At 44.9% G+C, this 24255-nt stretch overlaps 1 protein-coding gene across 2 annotated transcripts in view; it reads left to right on the top strand.

Moving 5' to 3' along the window:
- Positions 1-24255, top strand: part of PIK3R5 (phosphoinositide-3-kinase regulatory subunit 5) — a 144377-nt gene that overhangs the window by 89924 nt on the left and 30198 nt on the right. For both annotated transcript variants that reach the window (XM_077458588.1, XM_077458589.1), the window contains exons 3-8: positions 526-626; positions 5252-5320; positions 7229-7367; positions 12037-12106; positions 21389-21563; positions 22139-22295. In XM_077458588.1, the coding sequence (XP_077314714.1) occupies positions 526-626; positions 5252-5320; positions 7229-7367; positions 12037-12106; positions 21389-21563; positions 22139-22295 (711 nt within the window). The remainder of the gene's footprint in view (positions 1-525; positions 627-5251; positions 5321-7228; positions 7368-12036; positions 12107-21388; positions 21564-22138; positions 22296-24255) is intronic.

Raw genomic sequence — 24255 nt, 5'->3', positions numbered from 1 at the left:
TGGGATCCCAGGACAGGTAAGTGTTCTGATATTAAAAGTCAGCAGCTACAAAGCTGCTGATTTTTAAAATGTTGGTGGTGGTGGTGGGGGGCGGGGGTTACTGGAGCTCCGCTTTAATGCTGGGAATGCATTAAATTCTTTGCACCGGCCAGCCATTTAAGGGGTTTCGGATGCCCTGGAGGCGGGGCAGGGTTTATGATCATGTGACCACCGTGACTGGCAGTCACATGAGCGGAAAGCTCCCTGAAATGGGGAGCTTTCTGTTAGCCAGTAACTGTGCTGGGAGTACGCAGGGCGCATGCTTTCGGCACAGCCATGTCTGCAAATTGGTACGCACAGAGAGGCCGCATATTTGTGTACTGTCAGCGCCTAGGGGTTAAGGTATAAAAAAAAATAAAAAGTTTTGCGTTTTAAGTATTAAAACAAAAAAAATGTTGAAGTATAGCTATATATCTATCCTATCTGTTGCCTTAAATGTTATGATTGAAGGTATGCAATAATTCCCAGTTGTATTCTGTCTTCTAGCCGGGCTGTGCCTTAATTACTGGAGTCTCGAGGAACTGGTGAACCGCGAGGCTGCCAATCATATTATTTTAGCGGAAAAGATCCTGGACAGAACCAGACAGGTAAGGGGTCTTGTGTAGAACACTTATTTTTGTATACAGCCTTTACATTGTTTTTGTGTGTGTGTATGTGTATGTGTATATATATATATATATATCTCAATCAATGTATTGTGTTATTAAAGCAGAGTTCTACCCAAAAGTGGAACTTGCGGTTTAAGCACTCCTCACCCCCTTACATGCCACATTTGGGGGGGGGGGGGGGGGGAGGGGAGTGGTTTTGACAGGTACTTCCTGTCCCACTTCCTTCACCCATCGCTTGGCCACCTAGGAGACTCCTCCTCTCCCCCTAGGCGGCCCCTCAATCTTTGCAATCTTCTGGGACACGGCACAGGAGCCCGGAAGACTGCCTTTTCCACTAGGAGAGCGCAGCGCGACTCGTGCATGCGCTGTTCGCGCACCCCCGACTGTGAAGCTGCAAGCTGTTACAGCCGGGAGCCCACAGTAGTGATGCCAGCGTTGTGGGGAGGAGGGGGAGAGGAGCGAGGCTTCGGGGTGGACCGCCTCGCTGGACCGCGGGACAGGCGAGTGTCTGTTTATTGAAAAATTCAGCAGCTACACTTTTTGTAGCTGCTGACTTTTGATAAAGACTTACAAAACAGTGGAACTCCGCTTTAAAAAGCCATTCTTGCGCTTGGGGTTGCCACCTGTCCGGTTTGGACCCTGGACAGTTCGGGTTTTGAACGCTGTGTCCAGATTTCCCTCTTCCTGAGACATGGACACCAGTGCCGCCAACATGGGGGGCACCACCGGGCCTCTTGTAGGGGGACCCGGACAGCAGGAGGATCGGCGGGGGCAGGGGACTATTACAGAGAAGACAAACTGGAAAAAAAGGGACAGGTAGCTGCTGGTGCAATCGTTTTTAATAAATGAAATGTTTATAAACAATCTGTTTTGCGCTCACACACGTCAGAGCGGTGGGCAGATCACAGGCTGTGAAGTCCGCTGTCAGCGTTCTCCCGATCCACGCTGCTCCGATCACCGAATCGCTGGAGGAAGCTGGTACTAGACATGTGCATAGACATATTAAAAACGATTGCAGCAGCAGCAGCTACCTGACACCTCCTCTCTTTCTCCCAGTTTTTCTCCTATGTAATTGTTAACTGCCCTGCCGCACCGATTCCCCCTGCCGTCCCCCGTGTGCTGGGGTCCCCTACAGGAGTCCTGGTGGTACCTCCCGACGGCAGCCTTGGGGGTATTGGGGGGGGGGGGGGTGGAGGATTTGTGCTGGTAGGGGAAGAAGATGATTTGTATTAGGAGGGGGTGAGGATAAGTGCTGGAATGAGGAAGTAGTGGGGGGGATTGTGTTGGGACTGGGGATTTTGGGAATAGTGGAGGGGAACTTGTGCTATGGATGGGGGAAGAAAATTTGTTTTGGGGTGGGGGTTGTTCTGGGAGGGGAAGAATAAATTTTTGCCGGTGGGGGGATTTATGATGAAAGGTTAAAGTGGTGGAGAGTATTGCTCACGGAGGAAATTTTGATCTCTTCTTAGGTTACCTTGCCTAGGCTGTGATGACGTCATCAGCCTGCTGCAGGCAAGAAGAAGCATTTCCTCAGTCTCCCCTCCCCTCCAGTGACTAGACTGCACAGTGTAACTTTGTAGCAAGCCACAAGGTGCACTTTTTAAATTGTGGGTGGTGGGAAGATTGGGATGGAGGAAAGATAATTTTTACAGTGAGAAGTATGTTTTTCCTTTTTTTTTTATTCATACTTACCTAGGTGGATGCTGCATCTGTCCTCCTGATCCTCTAAACTCTGAGAACCGAGCGATCTAGCACCGACGATCGCTCGGTTCTCACAGCTCTCTGAGCAGAGAGCCGGTGACTGTCAGTCAGCAGCTCTCTGCTCTGAACACCCCCCCCCCCCCTTCGCGTGCGCACGCGTTCACTGCTGGGCTGTGGAGGGCGGGTACGGCCGGCTCAGGCTCACAGCGGCTTGCTGAGAGGCTGAGCCGGGCTCTGTGACGTCAGTAGACAGCAGGCTTCAGCCCGTTGTCTGCTGAAAACAGGTGACCAGTAGTGCAAAATGAACTGCACTCCTTTGATCCATAGGAGTGCGGCCAAACGAGCTTTCCCCGTACTTCTCCTTTAAACATTACACAGAAGTGGAAATGGAAGTGAGAGTTTTCAGTAAGTAAAAAGGTAAGCAGAAATGGTTTAAATATCTTTTTAAAGTTCTGCTTTATACAAATATAAAGTAGGCGTTATCGCCAAATCGGGTTGCAAAAGTGGAAATAGACTTTAAACGTGCGGCAGGTGCTGTGGTCCCAGGGGCTCGGTGGGAACTCGTTAGGAATGGGAAAATGGGATTCTCCGACATCTGGGCATGAATAGGAACGCTGGACTTGGTTTCCTGAGTTTACGCTCTTGTTCAGATCTTACACGGTAACAATAAGAGCCGAAGACAAACAGGAGGGCCCCGGGCAGGAAGTCAGCTCTGAGTTCTCAAACCCTAAACTCATAGGACGTGGCCTGGATGTCATTAATCAGGACAGGTGACACCAATGACCCCCCCGGGGTCACCTTCTGAGCCGCAAATACACAGCAGCTTAAAAAACGCCCAATTGGTGTTTACTGTTATTACCAGCTGTTTATATACCGACAGTACAGTTCAGCTGTGCCAGACAATAATATCATTGTCTACACTATGATCCCCAAGTACCCTACGTTAGTGTGTCTGCTATGTATCTATTGGGTGGATTAATCAGGAATCTGACCCAAGGTATTCAAAAAAGGACCCCCCCCCCCCCGCATACCTCTATGGGTTGTGCACAAAAACAGGGAACCGACTATCTCTTCCAGGTTCTTGCCATTGGTGCCATGATGACATGGTGCATCATCAGTGGGCCAGTTGCAAAAGCCCATGAAGACAAAGTTGGCCTCCTGATGATGCGGTAAGTGCACGTTGAGTACCCCATGGCCTCCTGGGATTTGTGATGTAGGGTTCCCAGAAGGCTATGGGCAGCAGTCACATAATTCTTACCTATATAACAATATATATATATAGAGATAGATAGATAGATATAGATATATATATATATATATATACACATACACACAACTGTGTGAAAGAAGGTATCGGGATTGGGATCTGTGCAGCATGCCGTCTTTATCTCTTTTTATTTATTATATTATTAGTTTGTCTTATCTCTTGAACCTTAAACTCTTTGCTCCTAACATGGGCTTCCTGTTTAAGCCATGCCTTTGCACTTCCTGTTTTCCAGATTATTGTGCTCTCTTCAGCTGATATCTTGCTCCTGTGTGTACCTGCAGCTGTCCTTATCTCCACTACCACTCATTACCGACCTTTTGGCTTGTTCCTTGACTAGGTTTCTGCTTGTTCCCAACCTGCAACCATTGGTGCCAACCTTTTGGCTTGTTTACTGACTCCACTTCTGCTTGATCACTACCTGATATATTTGCTACTGGACCCCGAGCTTGCTCACCTCATGGTAGGGTGATCCTAAGGACCACGTCCTGGTACTAACATCAGCAAAACCCATCCCCACCATCAGGAGCTCTGTTGAATACCAGTTAGTGCTTAGACGCGATACCTCGGGTGAGCCTGCGTCATTGGCAGGGTGACCTGCTTATGTACTTATGCAGCTGGTTGGTGGAAGCCTTTCTACTGGTATTGCTACTGTTCTCCACGCCTGACCCCTGACGGTGACAGAAGGTTGGATGAGAGGAATGGGAGTGAATGTGGAGGGCGACAGTCCACGATAAAGAAAAACTATACCTAACGCAGCTTGCTTTTAGGCCAAAAAGTAGAATTTTGGTCTCCTCTGACCAGATCACCTTCTTCCACATGTTTGCTGCCCCCTCCCCCACATGGCTTCTCACAAACTACAAACAGGACTTCTTATGACTTTCTTTCTCCAATGTCTTTCTTCTTGTCACTCTTCCATAAAGGGCAGATTTGTGGAGAGACGACTAATAGTTGTCCTGTGGACAGATTCTCCCCCTGAGCTGTGGATCTCTGCAGCTCCTCCACAGTTACCATGGACCTCTTGGCTCTTCTCTGATGAATGCTCTCCTTGCCCGGCCCGGTCAGTTTAGGTGGACGGCCATGTCTTGGTAGGTTTACAGTTGTGCCATACTCTTTCCATTTTCCGATGATGGACTGAACAGAGCTCCGTGAGATGTTCAAAGCTTGGGAGATTTTTTTTATAACCTAAAAAATGTATACTTTTATACTTCTTTATGCTTTATTTATTCTTTATACTTCTTTATGCTTTATACTTCTCCACAACTTTATCCCTGACCTGTCTGGCGTGTTCCTTGGACTTCATGATACGGTTTGCTCATTAAGGTTCTCTAATGAACCTCCGAGGGCTTCACAGAACAGCTGTATTTATACGGAGATTAAATGACAAACAGGTGGACTCTATTTACTAATTAGGTGACTTCCAAAGGAAATTTGGTCTATCACATAAAATCCCAATATAATACATACGTTTTTGGTTGTAACATGACAAAATGTGGAGAATTTCAAGGGGTGCGAATACTTTTTCAAGTCACTGTATTTTATATTTGCCGTACTGTATATAAGAGTAAAATCCGAAATGTATCAGCTTTTGGTGGAGTTGGCTTTGAAAATGTTTGTTTGTCTTTTGCTTTTCCTGCAGGCCCAAGAAAAATGTGAATACGAACTTCTTGCCCCCTTGGCTCTGATGTTCCATTTTGCTGTTCTTTCGGTAAGTGTTTGGTGGTCAAGGCCTGAGAAGAGACCGGGGGATGTTCAAAACTTCTTGGTCTGTCTCAGGGTTTACACCCCTAAATGGTACCCGGAATATAAGACAGTGGTTAGAAGATATGTTCTGCAAACCAATTAAACTGGCCAAAGTGGTCATGTCTATGCCCTGCCCTGGGCGTTCATGTTGACCTACATGAACAATAGTGATTAGCTGATATAATCCGTTCTGGGTAATCGATTCTTAAAAGTTCTACAACACTGTTACATGTCCATTCTCTCTCTCTCTCTATATATATATATATATATATATATATATATATATATATATATATATATATATATATATATATATATATATATATATATATATAGGGGCAGACTGACAACTCATGGGGCCCCCGGGCAATCGGACATTATGGGGCCCCCAGGCAATCAGACATTATGAGGCCACACAGTATACACAAACACACACACATAGTATACAATCACACTGTATACACAGACATGTTTCTATTGGCTGAGAAGGTACTGGAGAGGTGGGGTAGCTATAATCTCAGGATTTTTAGACCAAAAGGATGTTGGTAAGAGACATTTCAGAGACAGATATAAAAAAAAAAAACACAAATTTTTACATACTTGATGGGGCCCCCTAGTGGTACGGGCCCTCGGGCAGTGCCCGAGTGGCCCAATGGTCAGTCCGCCCCTGTATATGTATATATATATATATATATATATACCGTATATACTCGAGTATAGGCCGACCCGAATATAAGCCGAGGCCCCCAATTTACCCCCAAAAAACTGGAAAACTTATTGACTCGTGTATAAGCCGAGGGTGAGACATGGCTGTCCATCCCTGTGTGTCCGTCCATCCCTGTGTGTGTGTCCGTCCATCCATCCCTGTGTGTGTGTCCATCCATCCATCCATCCCTCTGTGTGTCCGTCCATCCATCCCTGTGTGTGTATCCATCCATCCATCCATCCCTGTGTGTGTGTGTGTGTGTGTGTGTGTGTGTGTATCCATCTATCCATCCCTGTGTGTGTGTGTGTGTGTGTGTGTGTATCCATCCATCCATCCATCCATCCCTGTGTGTGTGTGTGTGTGTGTGTGTATCCATCCATCCATCCGTGTGTGTGTGTGTGTGTGTGTGTGTGTGTGTGTGTGTGTGTGTGTGTGTGTGTGTGTGTGTGTGTCCGTGCAGCCTTGTGTGTGTGTCCAGCCTACCTGTGTCCCAAGCCTCCGTCCCGAGCCGCCGTCGTCCCGAGCCTCCTCTGTCCCGTGCCTCCTCTGTCCCGTGCCTCCTCTGTCCCGTGCCTCCTCTGTCCCGTGCCTCCTCTGTCCCGTGCCTCCTCTGTCCCGTGCCTCCTCTGTCCCGTGCCTCCTCTGTCCCGTGCCTCCTCTGTCCCGTGCCTCCTCCGTCCCGTGCCTCCTCCGTCCCGTGCCTCCTCCGTCCCGTGTCGTGCCGATGGATCGCCGCTCTTCTCGGCGGCCATTCTACAATTCAAAAGCCGCGCCTCCGTCCTCCGCCTGTGATAGGCGGAACACTCAATTTCCCAGCAGCCTGTGTTCCGCCTATCACGGACATCCTCTCATACTCGTCCGTAGTATGAGAATGAACGGATGTCCGTGATAGGCGGAACACTGACTGCTGGGAAATTCAGTGTTCCGCCTATCACAGGCGGAGGCTGAGAAGGAGGCGCGGCTTTTGAATTTTAATGTCCGCCGTCTGTCTGCTCGATACGCTGATCGAGCAGTCAGACAGCGGTGACTCGAGTATAAGCCGAGGGGGCACTTTCAGCCTCAAAAAAGAGGCTGAAAATCTCGGCTTATACTCGAGTATATACGGTATATATATTTCCATGACATTAGCATTAGCTACAGTGACCACATTTCATCTGGTTCCTACAGGCTCCCTGGATCCCTCTAGAGTGTGACCTTCTTCTAAAAGCTTTTGAGACGTTCCACGTCTTCCTCACCTGGCCTGCTCCCTATTGTGACATCTATCAGGAGCTCCTCAGCTTCATCAGCGAAGAACAGAAAGCTCCAGGTAACCTTATCGACTCTTCTTTTTCCAGACCTCTGCAATTCGCCCTGGCCTACTGCCAATCGGATTGGTTTGGGGATATCACAGAGGGGATTATCAATTCTAATCTATTGGCTAACAATCTGCTAAAAATCTTGAGGTCATTGTTTATTACTGAAATTGGTCTGTAGTTTTGGAGTAATGTCTGGTCTTTATTTGGTTTCGGGATTAAAGCGGGAGTCCACCGGGAGTCCACCGGGAGTCCACCGTTTTTTTTTTTTTTTTTTTTTTTAAAGCCAGCAGCTACAAATACTGCAGCTGCTGACTTTTAAAATAATGACACTTACCCGCCCAGCACGCCCGCGATGTCGGCACCCGAAGCCGATCTCTCGATCGTCTCTCGGGTGCTGCCGCCGCCATCTTGGGTATGGGAATCAGGAAGTGGAGCCTTTCGGCTTCATTTGCCGGTTCCCTACTGCGCATGCGCAATAAGGATGGTCCCCGCTGTCTCTGGGATCCGTGTGTTTCCCAGCAGGCAGCGAAGGGACTTTCGGAAAGGGGCGTCGATTCTGCGGAAAGGGGCGTAGCTTCTGCGGAATCTACGCTGGAAGTGGGTGCAGATACCTATAATGTACAGGTACCTGCACCCCCCTCCCCCCTGAAAGGTGCCAATTGTGGCGCCGGAGGGGGGGGGGGGGAGGATTCCAATGAGTGGAAGGTCCATTTTAGGGTGGAGCTCCGCTTTAAGGACATGTTGGTGAGTAACATCTCTTCTGGAAACTGATCTCCTTTCAGAATGTTGTTGTATAATTTCATAAAATTCGGGGTTTAAAGTTGTTGAAATTGTTTATAGTAAAAGGAAGAGAACCCGTCTGGACCAGGCGCTGAGCGTCTTTTAAGAGATTTAATAATTTGAAGAATTTCTTCCTCGGTGCATATAGCATTTAATATGTCAGTCTGTGTAGGGGTTAGTGTAGGTATAGGAATTTTGTCTAACCAAGCTAGTGCAGTGCGTGGGATTGAGGAAGATGGTTTGGAGAAGAGGTCTGAATAAAATTTTCAGTTGGTTTGTAGACATGAGTGGGCTATAAAGTATTAGAGGAGAAAATGGTGGGTAGCTTTAATTGCTTGAGTAGATGTAAAAGATCCGCAGTTCCATTTATAGTCAATAAATGTCAGTGCTGAGACATTAAAGCAGAGCTCCACCCTAAAGTGGACATTCCGCTCATTGGAACCCCCCCCCCCCCTCCGGCGCCACAATTGGCACCTTTCAGGGGGGAGGGGGGTGCAGATACCTGTACAGTACAGGTATCTGCACCCACTTCCGGCGTAGATTCTGCAGAAGCTACGCCCCTTTCCGAAGGTCCCCCGCTGCCTGCTGGGAAACACATGGATCCCAGAGACAGCGGGGACCATCCTTATTGCGCAGCGCGACTCGCGCATGCGCAGTAGGGAATCGGGAAATGAAGCCGAAAGGCTCCACTTCCTGATTCCCATACCCAAGATGGCGGCGGTAGCACCCGAGAGACGATCGAGAGATCGGCTTCGGGTGCCGACATCGCGGGCGCGCTGGACAGGTAAGTGTCATTATTTTAAAAGTCAGCAGCTGCAGTATTTGTAGCTGCTGGCTTTTAAAAAAAAAAAAAACGGCGGGCTCCCACTTTAATGAGTCATGTTGAACATATTAGGTGAAATTGGATAAAAGATACTTACAGTTCCAGTTTAGGGCTGAAGATATCAGTGTTGGATTCGTATTGAGTTAAAGTTAAAGTAATTGTAAAGCTTTGTTTATTTAAAAAAAAAAAAAAAATGTCATACCTCCACTATGCAGCTAGTTTTGCACAGAGTTGCCCCCGAACACCGTCTTCTGGGGTCCCTCGGCAGCTCTCGCGGCCCCTCCCCACATCAGATAAACCCCCCTTGCGGGCGTGCTCCCGAGTCCATCATTCGGTGTCCATATCCACCGTATGTATGACTCGGCCCCGCCCCTTGCATCATTAAATTTGATTGATAGCAGTGGGAGCCAATGGCTGCGCTGCTATCAATCTATCCAATCAAGAGCCGAGAACACAGGGCAGAGAGACGGCGCGTCCCCACCAGGTCAAGTTACAGGGCTCAGGTAAGTAAAACGGGGGGGGGGGGGGGCGGTCACTGCCAGGAGTCTTTTCACCTTAACACAAAGGTTTACAACCCCTTTAACAATTTTAACTACAAAAGATAATCGTTAGCGTATAGAGTTAGTATAGCCGTCCTTACATATTTCAGCTGTGTGATATACAAGTTATATCAGAGAGGACCTTACAGTTACTCTAAATAAATAAATAAAAGAAAAAGAAAATCTAAAGATATAAAAAAGAAGATGAAAAAAAAAACTTCTGGTTGGTATTTATGAGGATATAGAATTAATTAGGACTCCATTGACCAACTTCATGTCTGGTTCTGCATAGTGAAGGTGTATTCCATATCGGGTCTAGACGGGGAGTAGAGGGGGTGCAAGGAAGGTTATTGGGGTTCAATAGGCCCAATTTGACCAAGATCTCCTGACCTTCAGGGATAGAGGTGGCAATATATGTTGGACCATTGTGTGCGATAAACGGCTTAAAAGGGAACCCCCCATCTATATCTGATTCTGGCTGTGGAAAGTACCGTAGTGATTTCTTTAATTTTTCTGCATCTGTCAAGTGTTACTTGCGAAATAGCTGGGTATATCTGCAACTGGATCCCCTTCCAGTGTGATATTTCTTAGGCTACGTGCAGCACGTATTATTTCCTACTTCACTCAAAAGTCTTTCATGCAAAGTACTATGTCTCTCTGGGTTTGTCAAGAGGGGGATCAGCTCTTAATGCTTGATGTATGCGATCGCATATGAAGGATTGGGGAGGTTTTTGTTCTAGTAACAGAAACTGAAATAATTCAGTGGAGTATGCAGGTAGATCTGTGATAGATTCTAGGGCTCCTCTAATCCTGAGATTATTTCTTCTGTTTCTGTTTTCTAAATCCTCCACCTGTGCTTGTAACATTGTAAAAGCTGAGGATAGACGTTCATGTTCTCTGGATAAATCATTTAAATGCTATTGCCAATTCGTCACGCTTGTTCTCAAGTAAGTCAGTTGATGCGCCCAGAGCTGCTATTTCATGAGATAGAGTTGTGGTAGATTTCTGTAACTCCGACTGGAATTTGGTGAGTAATTTAGTACAAAGGGTGTCTAAGCCGGTATCCAGATAGAGTAATGAACTCGCTGTTCCCAGGTTTATCTGTATTTATGCAGCGGTAGTTCTTTTGCAGGAGAGGAAGAAGCAGATTGAGGTGGGCAGGGTGTCCGCTCCATTATTAGCCATGCTGCCCCGTTCTAATGACCTGAGGAGGCAGTGTGTGAAGGTCTTCTGCTGTCCTCCTCGCTTCTTCTTCTGCGATGTAGGCATGCATAATGTGTGGAGACACCTATATTTTGTGCCTATTGTGGAGTATATTGACCCTGTTATTGTGGCAGAAAAGCCCTGTGGAGAATGGAGCTCTCTCTAGAAGCAGCTGCTCCGATCCATGCCGCGCATGCGCCCCTACTTGCCTTGTCTTAAAGTGATTGTAAACTCTTACATATACCCAGTGAAGTGATTGGCCTCAGGTAAAACACAGAAATGACACAAATTCCCCTACATAAGTTGTACCTGTTTATCTGCAGTCATCTCTTCTCTACATATGTTCAAAGTCCAGAATTCATAAAGCTTGTCTGAGCTATCAGAAAACAGGCGGCGGAGAGCTGAACTTGCACACTGTACAGCTGTACAGTGAGGTGAGCTCTGAGAGCTGACTGGAGGGGAGGGAACACCCCCCCCCCCCCCATCTTCACACAACACACAGGAACAGAGCTGCGGCCACCAATCACAGGCTGTGTGCTGGAGCTCTCTCCCCTGTCAGCAGACAGAAATGACTGGATACGCAGTATACAACTTTTTTGTTTGATTTTCTTTAGATTTACCTTCAACTATGTAATGCAACTGTGTAGGAGTTGAAAGTTTTTAGGTTTGACCTCATATTATCTTGTTTTGGTAAATATAAACGAAAAAAAACGATAGAAAGTTGTATAGTGTGTATCCAGGTTTGGTGCTCTGGACTGAACTTTCACACTGAGGCAGTTTTCAGGCGTTTTAGCACTAGAAATAGCGCCTGAAAACTGCCTCCCATGCTGCCCTAATGTGAAAGCCCGAGTGCTTTTACACTGGGGCGGTGAGCTTGCGGGACATTAGAAAAAGTCCTGCAAGCAGCATCTTTGGGGCCGAAGTGCCCGTGTTGCGGTGCTGCGGAAGCACTGCTCATTCATTTCAATGGGCAGGGCAGTTTGGGAGCACTGTATACAGCACTCTCAAACTGCCCTGCCCATTGAAATGAATGGGCAGCGCTTCCAAAGCGCTTCAGAAGTGCCGCAACACGGGCACTTTTAACCCCTTCTTCAGTTGCATAACGGGGGGGGGGGGGGGAGGGTTAAAAGCGCCCTGCTAGCGTCTGAAAAGCACCACTTAAACAGTGCTAAAGCGTGAAAGTAGCATTAAAGAGCCAGAATATCCCCAAAGTTGACACTTTCTATTAAGAAAATACCAGCCTAAGCTATTTGGCCTGCCCCCTCCTGCTATAGTTTATGCACATCATCATGGAATGCCTAACCGATCGCGTCTTTTATTTTATTGTCTGTACAGGAATTTCCTACCAGCGCCTGGTGAGAGCAGAGCAAGGTCTCCTAACCAAATCCTCCCTACCCAGCATCCTGTGAGTACAGCTACAAATTCTATTTGCCTATTTTTTTGCAGTGATTGGTAACCAGGTGCAAAGTTCTTTCTGCAAACGCGCTTTGCTATTTCGCTACGCGGCTACAAATCAATAGCGCCAGCATCAGTTATGTAACGGTAGCAGCCAAATGATCAGGAAAACTGTGATGAGCAACTTGATGTTCACTGAAGGCAGAGTGATAGAATGGAAGGTGTGCAATCGTGGTGAACAAAGAACAGCAGGCAATGAAGCCATCTCAGTAACAGGGATAACTGGCCATAGTTTCCAACACTAGATGGCAGCACAAGATATTATAATAGAGTATGAGAAGAGTTAAAGCGGGAGTCCGCCGGGACTCCGCGTTTTTTTTTTTTTTAAAGCCAGCAGCTACAAATACTGCAGCTGCTGACTTTTAAAATAGTGACACTTACCTGTCCAGCGCGCCCGCGATGTCGGCCCCCGAAGCCGATCTCTAGATCGTCACTCGGGTGCTGCCGCCGCCATCTTGGGTATGGGAATCAGGAAATGGAGCCTTTCGGATTCATTTCCCGGTTCCCTACTGCGCATGCGCGAGTCGCTCTGCGCAATAAGGACGGTCCCCGCTGCCTCTGGGATCTGTGTGTTTCCCAGCAGGCAGCGGGGCACTTGCGGAAGGGGGCGGGCACTTGCGGAAAGGGGCGTAATCTACGCCCCTTTCCGCAGAAAGCTCTCCCGGAAGTGGGTGCAGTTAGCTGGATTATCCAGGTAACTGCACCCCCCTCCCCCCTGAAAGGTGCCAATTGTGGCGCCGGAGGGGGGGGAGGATTGCGATGAGCGGAAGGTCCATTTTAGGGTGGACCTCCGCTTTAACATGCAAAACAAATTGTGTAGCACAGATCAGAACCAATATAATTACTTGGGGTTTCCTGGACTGGAAATAGGGATGAAGGAAAACAATATTTAGAGGCTTATGTATGAAAAGAGCGCTAAAGAGGAGAATTTTTTGTTGCCTAAAGATTGTCCTCCTCTACAACTTTTGCTTCGCAGAAATGACAGAAGCCGATTGGCCTTCATGGGCAACAAGAATTTTGTGAGAAGACTTTTCATACATAAGCCCATTGTAGATGATTGTAGATTGTCATGTGTTGCCATCTGCTGGTGCAGAGTAACTACAGTCTGTTAGGCACCTAATGTAATATTATTTATCTTGTGTGTTTTTTATTGAGGTGGTTTTGTGATGATAAAAATAAAATGTCAAAATTATTATTACTCAAAATTTAAATTTTAAAATGCAATCAAAATGTATATTATCAAAAAGTAATAATAGTAATTTGACAGGTTTAAACATAATCAAAATTAATATTATCAAGCATCAAAAAGTAATAATATTAATAGTATTCATTTTTTAATTCAGATAGGATTAAACATAATCAAAATCAATATTGTCAAAAAGCAATAATATTAATTATAGTCATTAGATAATATTAAACATAATCAAAATTAATATTATCTAATGACTATAATTAAATTAATATGATTACTTTTTGATATTTGACAATATTAATGACTATTATTAATATTATACATTTTTGATTTGTGATAATATTAATTTTGATTATGTTTAATCCTATCCAAATTAAAAAAAAATATTTAGATAGGATCAAACATAATCAGAATTAATATTGTCAAAAATCAAAAAGTAATAATATTAATAATAGTCATTAGATAGGATTAAACATAATCAAAACTAATATTATCTAATGACTATTATTAATGTTATTACTTTTTGATTTTTTTTTTTTTTTAAACTTAATGTTTATTGAAATTACTGAGAAAAAAAAAAAAAAAAGAAGTACATAGACATCACCGAATGGGCATATCCCGGTGTAAGTATAGACAGAGATGATAATAAAGGCAAGGTATTCAAACATTCATAAAGGAATGAGGAAAGAAAAGTAAAGATAGGGGGGGGGGGGTAAGGTAGAGGGGCACCGTTACATACGTAACTAGGGTTAGTCAGTTATCGCCGAACATAATGAGCAATTAAGTCCTTAATAAGATATAGACGATGGGTATGATCATAGTAGAGGAGCACTCCTCGGATTAGTAATCCAGAGTTCCCAGGATCTACGAAAACGACTTGTGGAATGGTTAGCTTTGGCAAAATAATGTTCCATCTGAAAGTTCTGGTTAAGGATTTGAATGACTTCTTCCAATGTGGGGGGGAGGGCTGTTTTCCATCTTCTCGCAATTGCGAGTCTGGCTGCAATAAGTATGTGGGTAACCGGAGTGCGAAGGTGGTTAGGCCAGGCAGGGATGTGAAGTCCCAGTAGAAGATCCAATGGGGATAGAGGAAGGGTTACTCCAGAGAGTGAGAGAATGAAGCTCTTAACTTTGTCCCAGTAGTTTCTCAATAGAGGGCATTCCCACCAGACATGTAGTAAGGAACCGATCTGGTCGCAGTTCCTCCAACACTTGGGCGAGGTGTTCAAGTATATTTTGGCAAGTCTTTCAGGGGTAAAATACCATTTATGAAATAGCTTCTGTGTGGATTCCCAGTGATTGATGCAGCGGGATAGACGTAGTGGAAGTAGAAGGGCTTTCTGCCATTGTAGCTGCGTCGGTGGCTGGTCTGTAAGGGGAGACCAGTATTGCATGCTGGAGGAAAGAAGATCCGAGTGAGGTTCGGTGAGGAGTTTGTATATCACCGAGATCCCTTTGCTTTTGGGAGTTTCAAGATTATAATGCGTAAGTAGGGGAAGCGTCAGAGTGTCCAAGGTTGAGTAACGCATTTTGGAGAGCATAGACCTGATCCTTAGGTAGAGGAAGAAGGTTTGTTTGGGCAGTTCGTATTGTTCCATGAGACGTGTAAAGGTTTTCAAGGTGGAGCCTTCAAAAAGCGATCCAAGGTAAGTAAGGCCTCGGTTTGTCCATTCTGAGAGGGGTAGATCCGGGGAGAGAAGTTGAAGTGCATCAAGGGGTAGTTTAGGCAAGGTCTCCACCGAGATCCCATCCGTTGATTGTATTAACGCTGACCATGTTTTCTTGGAGGCCGTGATGGTGTCAAGTGGGTAGCACAGGGGAGGGAGCTTAAGCCAGGTGGCTGCAAGTAGAAGCTTAGCGTTTGTGTCCAGTATGGTTGATTCGATCTGTTTCCAGTTTGAATGACGATTATCCGACCACCAAGTTTTCAGTTGGTCTAGAATGGAGGCTCGGTAGTAGGCCTGGACATTGGGTGCCCCTAGCCCTCCAAATTGAACTGGAGTCAGGACTATAGACTTCTTTACTCTAGGACGTCTCTGCTGCCAGATGAAACCGTTAAGAATCCCTTGAAGTTTTTTGAGTTGGTGTTGCGTCATGGGGAGGGGTATGGTTCGAAAAAAATATAGGATATGGGGCAGCAGATACATTTTAGCCTGAGCTATCCTTCCAGCCCAGGAGGCCGGAAGTCGGCTCAGGTCTTTAATGAGGCTAGTAAGCTTGCCCACGAGGTCTTCGAGATTAGTTCTAAGTAGTAGTTGGCTAGGGGATGTCAAATGAATTCCCAAGTAGGGGAGAAAAGAGTTCGGGGCCCAGGCAAAGGGGAAGGTGGAGGAGATTGATTTTGACGTTTGCGGGTCTAAACCAAGGTTCAGCATGAGGGATTTGCTATGATTCAGTTTATACATGGATATTCTGCTGAATTGATCTAAAACTGCGTGTACCGCAGGAAGCGAGGAAAGAGGGTCAGTCAGGGCTATGATTACATCATCGGCGTAGAGGCCAATTTTGTGATCAGTATCTCCGATTTTTATTCCAGATATCTTTGGGTCTGATCTTATCTTCTGTGCTAACGGCTCCATCACTAGGGCGAAAATCAGTGGGGATAGTGGACACCCTTGTCTGGTGCCGTTGGTGATTTGGAAAGGTTGGGAGACTACTCCCGATGTCCAGATGCGTGCCGAGGGGTGGGAGTATAAGCCCATTATCGCTTTATGAAATGTGCCAGACACTCCAAATTTGTGGAGGACTGCCTCCATATAAGGCCAGTACACCCTGTCGAACGCCTTCTCTGCATCTAATGCCAGAAGCAGAGAAGGCGTTCCAGTATGCTCCGTCCACTGTATCAAGTCGATAAACCTTCTAGTACCGTCGGATGTCTGCCTGCCAGGCACAAATCCGACTTGATCAGGATGTATGAGTTGGGGAATAACAGAAGATAGTCGTTGTGCGAGTAATTTAGCATACAGTTTTGTGTCTGTGTTGAGAAGGGAGATAGGGCGGTAGTTGCCTGGATTGTCCGGGGGTTTACCTGGTTTGGGGATGGTGACTATCAAGGCATCAAGGGATTCTTTCGGCAGTATTCCTGTGGTGGCAAACTGATTGTACATGTCACATAAATGGGGGACTAATAGTTGGGAAAACCGTTTGTAATATTCGCTAGGAAGTCCGTCGGGGCCTGGAGCCTTATGTAGCGGGAGGTTTTGGATCAATTTGTGGATCTCGGAATGTGTAAAAGGAACTTCCAATTGTTTGAGTTGTGTCGGGGATAGAGAAGGGAGGGAGATAGAGGATAAGAAATTGGCAATGTCGTGTTGGGAGGGGGGTGGAAGCGGATCTGATCCTGACAGATTGTACAGTTTCGTATAAAAATGTCCAAATTCATTTGCAATATCTAGCGGGTTAGTCATGCGTCTGCCCTGGGAGTTAGTGAGGTGTGTGATTTTTTTGTTAGCTAATTGCTTCTTAAAGTGTCTAGCCATATAGGCCCCTGGTTTATTGGCTGCTGAGTATGTCAGCAGGCGTAGTCTTTTAATGTAGTAGTCGAAGTTTTTACGAAGGTGGTCACTAAGCTGGAGTCGGAGGTTTTTGAGTTCCGAGGAGACGGCCTTCGATGGGGATTTCTTGTTGGTGAATTCTAGAGACCTGATTTTAGTCAGGAGGGATTCTGTCGTGCGTGAGTGTTTTTTCTTTGCCTGGGAGCCAAGTTTAATAAAAAGACCTCGTAGGCAAGCCTTATGTGCATTCCATACTATGGAGTGATCAGAAACTGAGTTGACATTTTGTTGGAAATAAGTCTCAATCTCGGATCGTATTGCAGTTTCAAAGTTAGGATCGTTAAGGAGGGAGGTGTTGAGCCTCCATACTGTGTGTTTGGGCGTTTGAGAAGGGGAAGCCAATTTAATCGTGACCGGAGCGTGGTCAGACCACGATATCGTGCCTATGTGGGAGGATTCAATAGACTGGAGTAAATGTTTGTCTGCGATAAATAAATCGATACGAGAGTAAGACTGGTGGGGAGGGGAAAAGAAGGTGTAATCTCTCTCCAAATCATGCATGCATCTCCAAGCGTCATATAAGTCCTCACGTTGGAGGAGAGAGGCCAAGGCTGAGGGCCTGCACCTTGAGAAACTGGTAGTGTCTAGCGTATGGTCAATAATTTCATTAAAGTCTCCGCAGATTAGCAGAGGGGAAGATCTGTAAGGTGCTATTTTGGAGAGGAGGGTGGAATAAAACTTTCTCTGGGCACCATTAGGGGCATAGATATTGACCAGAGTGAGAGGGCGACCGTCAAAGGTGGCTGAGAGGATGATGAACCTGCCATCCTCATCGCATTCACAGTGGTGTAGCGTGAAGTTAACGCTAGCGCTCACAGCAATCATAACTCCCCTCTTATTTTTCGGGGCGTTAGCGAAGAAGCAGTGGGGGTATTTCTTGTTGCTACACTGGGGTGGTTTGGATTTAGAGAAATGTGTCTCTTGGACGCAAAGGATATCCGCATGATGACCCAGTGCTTCCTTCCATAGTAGATTACGCTTAAAAGGAGAATTGAGGCCTTTAACATTTAGTGAGGTGATCGTGAGAGACATGTTAAGCGTTTGGCCAGGGAGATGCAAGCAAGCGGAGAAAGATCACACCAACCAATGAATACCAAGCAAAAAGAACAGAGAGGTTGAGTAGGCAAAAAAAATAAAAAAATAATCACAAATAAAAAAAAATAAAGATGTTAATGAACTGGTATATAACAAGATATAACAACGTATAACAGTGAGAAATATCACAAAAAATATGTGCGCAGCACACTAATAACCTGGGGGTTGGAGGGAAGAAACAGAAGGTATAGTGCCCAGGCTGGATATGACAGCTCTAGGGGAACTGGGGTATTAGCATAGTCAGGTCTTTTCCGCCATTTTGGTCGCGGCACGTCTGGTGGGTCCAGAGGGTGGGCCGGAGGAGTTAGACTGACCCGTGCCTCCCGGGGGAAGAGGGAGGAAGCCCCAATTGGTCAATTTTTTATATCCATCTTTCGGGTTAAGGATTGGAACAATTTTCTGCTGATGGGTGACCAGTAGTTTGGTAGGGAAGCCCCATTTGTATGTTATGTTTTTCTGTTGGAGGATGGAGGTTACCGGGGAGAAGGCCCTACGCATCTCCATTGTGGCCGGTGACAGGTCAGTGAAGAGCTTAATGGAAGCGTAGGGGGCCGGTAAGGACTTCAGGTTTCGCGCGGAAGAGAGTATTTGTTCCTTGACCTGGAAGAAATGTATACGGGCCAGAACATCTCTGGGGACGTCATCTGGGAGACGTGATGGTTTTGCAATTCTGTGGGCCCGATCTATGATCATGTCTCGTGCGGTCAGGCGAGGAAGTAAGGACGAGATGAGTTGTTGCAAGTATGGGGTCAGGTCGCATGGCATGACCGATTCAGGAATGCCTCTAAATTTGATATTATTTCGTCTGGAGCGGTCTTCCAAATCGGCTAGTTTCATTTTTATGTGTCGGAGTTCTTCCGTATGGTGGTCCTGCACATCTAGCATTTCGTTGTGTGCTTTAGAGTAATCCTGAAGATTTTCTTCAAGAGCGTCAGTGCGTTCCTCAATGCAATCAATGCGGTCATGCATCTGGGAAATGGAGATCTGTAGCTCCCTGTGCAGGTCTTGCTGCAAGGTAAGAAGCATGTTCTTCAATGTGGATTCAGACACTGTACTGTCGGAGGCAGGCATGGCTGCCAATGAGGGGGTAGAGTGAGAAGTGTGAGTCCCGGCCACAACTGCAGACCAAAGCTGCTTTTTGGCATGTGGAGCTTTGTTTGGGGAATGTGCTGGGGAGGTAGCCAGTCTCTTACCTCTGTCAGCCATGAGGTCTCCTGGGGGCTCCACCGGGGGAGGAAGAGTGTCCATGGTGTCCCTGCAAGCATCCGGAGCGTCCTCCTGTGCTGAGTGCAGTGCAGTGTGATGGCCCAGCGAGGCCGCGGAGGCAGCGTGCGGCGTGTTGAGGAGGTCGGCGCCATCTTGGGCCTTCTGCATAGCGGCGGCTGTCGGATAAAAATCCGTTAAGCGGCGGGGTTTGGGCGGATTATACCGCGATTTCGACATGCCCCGTTCGTCCCTGCTCCTTCCCCGCTCCGGTGGTGTGGGCTGGGGAGAGGAGAGTCGCTTCGTGTTGCCGATATCCAGGCCGTGGAGCGGAGCTCGGATCTCAGGCAGCCATCCCGGTCCGCAGCAGGCCACGCCCCCCATTACTTTTTGATTTTTGACAACATTAATTCTGATTATGTTTGATCCTATCTAAAAAAAAAATTTTATTTGGATAGGATTAAACATAATCAAAATTAATATTATCACAAATCAAAAATGTATAATATTAATAATAGTCATTAGATAATATTAGTTTTGATTATGTTTAATCCTATCTAATGACTGTTATTAATATTATTACTTTTTGATTTTTGACAATATTAATTCTGATTAGGTTTAATCCTATCTAATGACTATTGTTAATATTATTACTTTTTGGTTTTTGATAGGATTAAACATAATCAAATTTAATATTATCACAAATCAAAAATGTATAATATTAATAGTAGTCATTAAATAGGCTTAAACAATATCAAAATGAATACTATCAAAAAGTAATAATATTATAGTTATTAGATAATATTAATTTATCTAATGACTATAATTAATATTATTACTTTTTGATTTTTGACAATATTCTGATTATGTTTGATCCTATCTAATGACTATTATTAATAATATTATTTTTTTAATTGGGATAGGATTAAACATAATCAAAATGTAATATTGTTAACAATCAAAAAGTAATAATATTATAGTCATTAGATAATATTACACATAATCAAAATTAATATTATCTAATGACTATAACTAAATTAATATAATTACTTTTTGATATTTGACAATATTAATTAATGACTATTTTTAATATTATACATTTTTGATTTGTGATAATATTAATTTTGATTATGTTTAATCCTATCCCAATTAAAAAAAATATATATTATTAATAATAGTCATTAGATAGGATCAAACATTCAGAATTAATATTAACAAAAATCGGCAAGTGATAATATTAAAAATAGTCATTAATTCATATTGTCAAATATCAAAAAGTAATCATATTAATTTAATTATAGTCATTAGATAATATTAATTTTGATTATGTTTAATATTATCTAATGACTATAATTAATATTATTGCTTTTTGACAATATTAATTTTGATTATGTTTAATCCTATCTGAATTAAAAAAAATGAATAATATTAATACTTTTTGATGCTTGATAATATTACATTTTGATTATGTTTAAACCTGTCAAATTACTATTATTAATATTATTACTTTTTGATAATATAAATTTTGATTGCATTTTAAAATTTTAATTTTGAGTAATCATATTTAATTATAGTTAATTTTGATTATGTTAATTCTATCTAATGCTTATTATTACATTTTTTATAGGATTAAACATAATCAAATTTAATATTATCACAAATCGAAAATGTATAATATTAATAATAGTCATTAAATAGGCTTAAACATAATCAAAATGAATACTGTCAAAAATCAAAAAGTAATAATATTATAGTTATTAGATAATATTACACATAATCAAAATGAATATTATCTAATGACTATAATTAATATTATTACTTTTTCATTTTTGACAATATTAATTCTGATTATGTTTGATCCTATCTAATGATGACTATTATTAATAATATTATTTTTTTAATTGGGATAGGATTAAACATAATCAAAATTAATATTGTCAAAAATGAAAAAGTAATAATATTAATTATAGTCATTAGATAATATTAATTTTGATTATGTGTAATATTATCTAATGACTATAATTTAATATTATTACTTTTTGATTGTTGACAATATTAATTTTGATTATGTTTAATCCTATCCCAGTTAAAAAAATAATAATATTAATAATAGTCATTAGATAGGATTAAATAATAATAATCGGTAAACACAAAATCTGATCATTTCTGGACACTTCTGTCCCCATAGGACGGTGCTGTTGGTGAACCCCGCGGAGCTTCCTAGAGAGTTCCTATCGGTTGCTGAACATCTGAGTAGCACAGAGCAAAGTGCTGAGAACAAATACATCTCCCTCATCCAGCACCTCTACCAGGCCAGCCTGGGCCCTTCCAGCCAGATCTCAGCCATTGGAGATACACTCAAGGTATGTGAATGGTCCCGCAGTCTTCTGGGACCTGCCATGTGTCCCAGAAGCCTGTCAGTGGGGGGGAATAGTGTCCCATCATTGGTGTCAGTGGGAGGAATAGTGCCCCATCACTGGTGTCAGTGGGAGGAATAGTGCCCCATCATTGGTGTCAGTGGGAGGAATAGTGCCCCATCATTGGTGTCAGTGGGAGGAATAGTGCCCCATCATTGGTGTCAGTGGGAGGAATAGTGCCCCATCATTGGTGTCAGTGGGAGGAATAGTGCCCCATCATTGGTGTCAGTGGGAGGAATAGTGACCCATCATTGGTGTCAGTGGGAGGAATAGTGCCCCATCATTGGTGTCAGTGGGAGAAAAAGTGCCCCATCATTGGTGTCAGTGGGAGGATTAGTGCCTTGTATCAGTGGAAGAAATGGTTCCCAAGGGCCGGATAAAGACAAGCAGAGGGCCACGTCTAGCCCTTTGGCCACGGTGGAGTGGACAGACCACGACTCTGGAATATAAATATATGAAGAATGTAAATAAATACATTTTAGTGAATATTTTCTAACTGATGAAACATTTTCCTCTTCCAGTCTAAGACTTTAGCAGAACTTGAAGCCGTCTTCTCCGATCTGACGGAGGCTTTGGAATACTCGGCCAATGAGAATAATGCAGACAAAAAGCGGAACTGGCTCAAAGAGCGCGTGCAGGAGATCGGGAAGGAGGCGGGACTGCTGGGGGAGGGGACAGGTGAGCGAAGAAACCATTCATTCTAAACCGACAAACATGACCACGTTCATCCAGTGAGCAGCTTGGAGGAGGAATCTGAGAGATACCAATCCCTCTCCAGAATTCTAGCGATGGAGGAATCGGCCCATCGTGGGTCAGAGCGGGGGGTGTAAGCATTGATCCTCGGGGGCGGGGCAAAACACAATGGAGGCGTGGCTTGGATGGAGCGAGCTGACGCTGCTTTTATGCGTTGATTGGATGATCGGGAATGATCTGCGGCTGGCGGAATCGCTCTTCGTCTCTGCGGTGGGCTTTGGGTCAGGTTGGACCCACTCCCAGCCTGAACCCCTCACAGCGACCTCCACTTCATAGGATCGCGGTTGCCTGGTGGGGCCCCTGAGCAATATTCAGGGTCAGAGAGAAAGGTACCAAGTAAGACTGTTGATGATTGGACAGTCTGGTGATGGGGTATAGGGAGGGATATACTGGCCAATCAATTGGGGGTCTGTAATCATAAAAAAGGTTAAGAATCTCTTTATTAGAGGTTTTATCTTCTTTCACGATAGTCATGTGACCACAGAGCGTCATGGGATAGTCGGGGTTGTCACTGATCCCTCTCCTTCAAATTATAGTACATATCATCTATACAAGAAGACTGCACAGGTTGTCTATAACAAATACTGAGCAGTCATTATTAATCTTCCAATGTGATCTATAAACGGATATAAAATAAGCACTATATTGTCAAAAGTATTGGGACGCTGGCCTTTACACACATGAACTTTAATGGCATCCCAGTCTTAGTCCGTAGGGTTCAATATTGAGTTGGCTCCGCCCTTTGCCGCTATAACAGCTTCACCTCTTCTGGGAAGGCCGTCCACGGGGTTTAGGAGGGTGTCTATGGGAATGTGCAACTATTCTTCCAGAAGAGCATTTGTGTTGGACGAGAAGGCCTGGATCGCAGTTTCGGATTGAGGTCAGGACTCTGTGCAGGCCATTCAAGTTCCTCCACCCCAAACTCTCTCATCCATGTCTTTATAGACCTCGATTTGTGCACTGGTCCAGATAAATTTTTTTTTTAGAGGGGAGATTATGGCTCTCAGTCTCCGCTTGAATTCATCCCAAATGTGTTCTATCAGGTTGAGGTCGGGACTCCTCCACCCCAAACCCGCTAATCCGTGGCTTTATGGACTTTGCTTTGTGCACAGGCATGTCGGAACAGGAAGAGCCCATCCCCAAACTGTTCCCACAAAGTTGGGAGCATGAAATGGTCCAAAACATCTTGGTATGCCAACGCCTTAAGAGTTCCTTTCACTGGAACTAAGGGGCCAAGCCCAACCCCTGAAAAACAACCCCCCACACCATAATCCCCCCCCATCACCAAACAACTTCCCACACCATAATCCCCCCCACCACCAAACAACCTCCCACACCGTAATCCCCCCACCACCAAACAACCTCCCACACCATAATCCCCCCCCCCACCACCAAACAACCTCCCACACCATAATCCCCCCCCCCCATCACCAAACAACCTCCCACACCATAATCCCCCCCCACCACCAAACAACTTCCCACACCATAATCCCCCCCCACCACCAAACAACTTCCCACACCATAATCCCCCCCCCACCACCAAACAACCTCCCACACCATAATCCCCCCCCCCATCACCAAACAACCTCCCACACCATAATCCCCCCCCACCACCAAACAACCTCCCACACCATAATCCCCCCCCACCACCAAACAACCTCCCACACCATAATCCCCCCCCCACCACCAAACAACCTCCCACACCATAATCCCCCCCCACCACCAAACAACCTCCCACACTATAATCCCCCCCCCACCACCAAACAACCTCCCACACTATAATCCCCCCTCCACCAAATGATTTAGACCAATGCACAAAGCAAGGTCCATAGAGACATGGATGAGCAAGTTTGGGGTGGAGTAACTTGATTGGCCTGCACAGAGT

The sequence above is a fragment of the Lithobates pipiens genome, unplaced genomic scaffold, assembly GCF_037356315.1.
Source record: "Lithobates pipiens isolate NorthernLeopardFrog02 unplaced genomic scaffold, aLitPip1_a1.2 Scaffold_28, whole genome shotgun sequence".
NCBI lineage: Eukaryota > Metazoa > Chordata > Amphibia > Anura > Ranidae > Lithobates > Lithobates pipiens.
The sequence above is the reverse complement of the archived record's forward strand: the minus strand, read 5'-3'. Positions and strand labels throughout refer to the sequence as shown.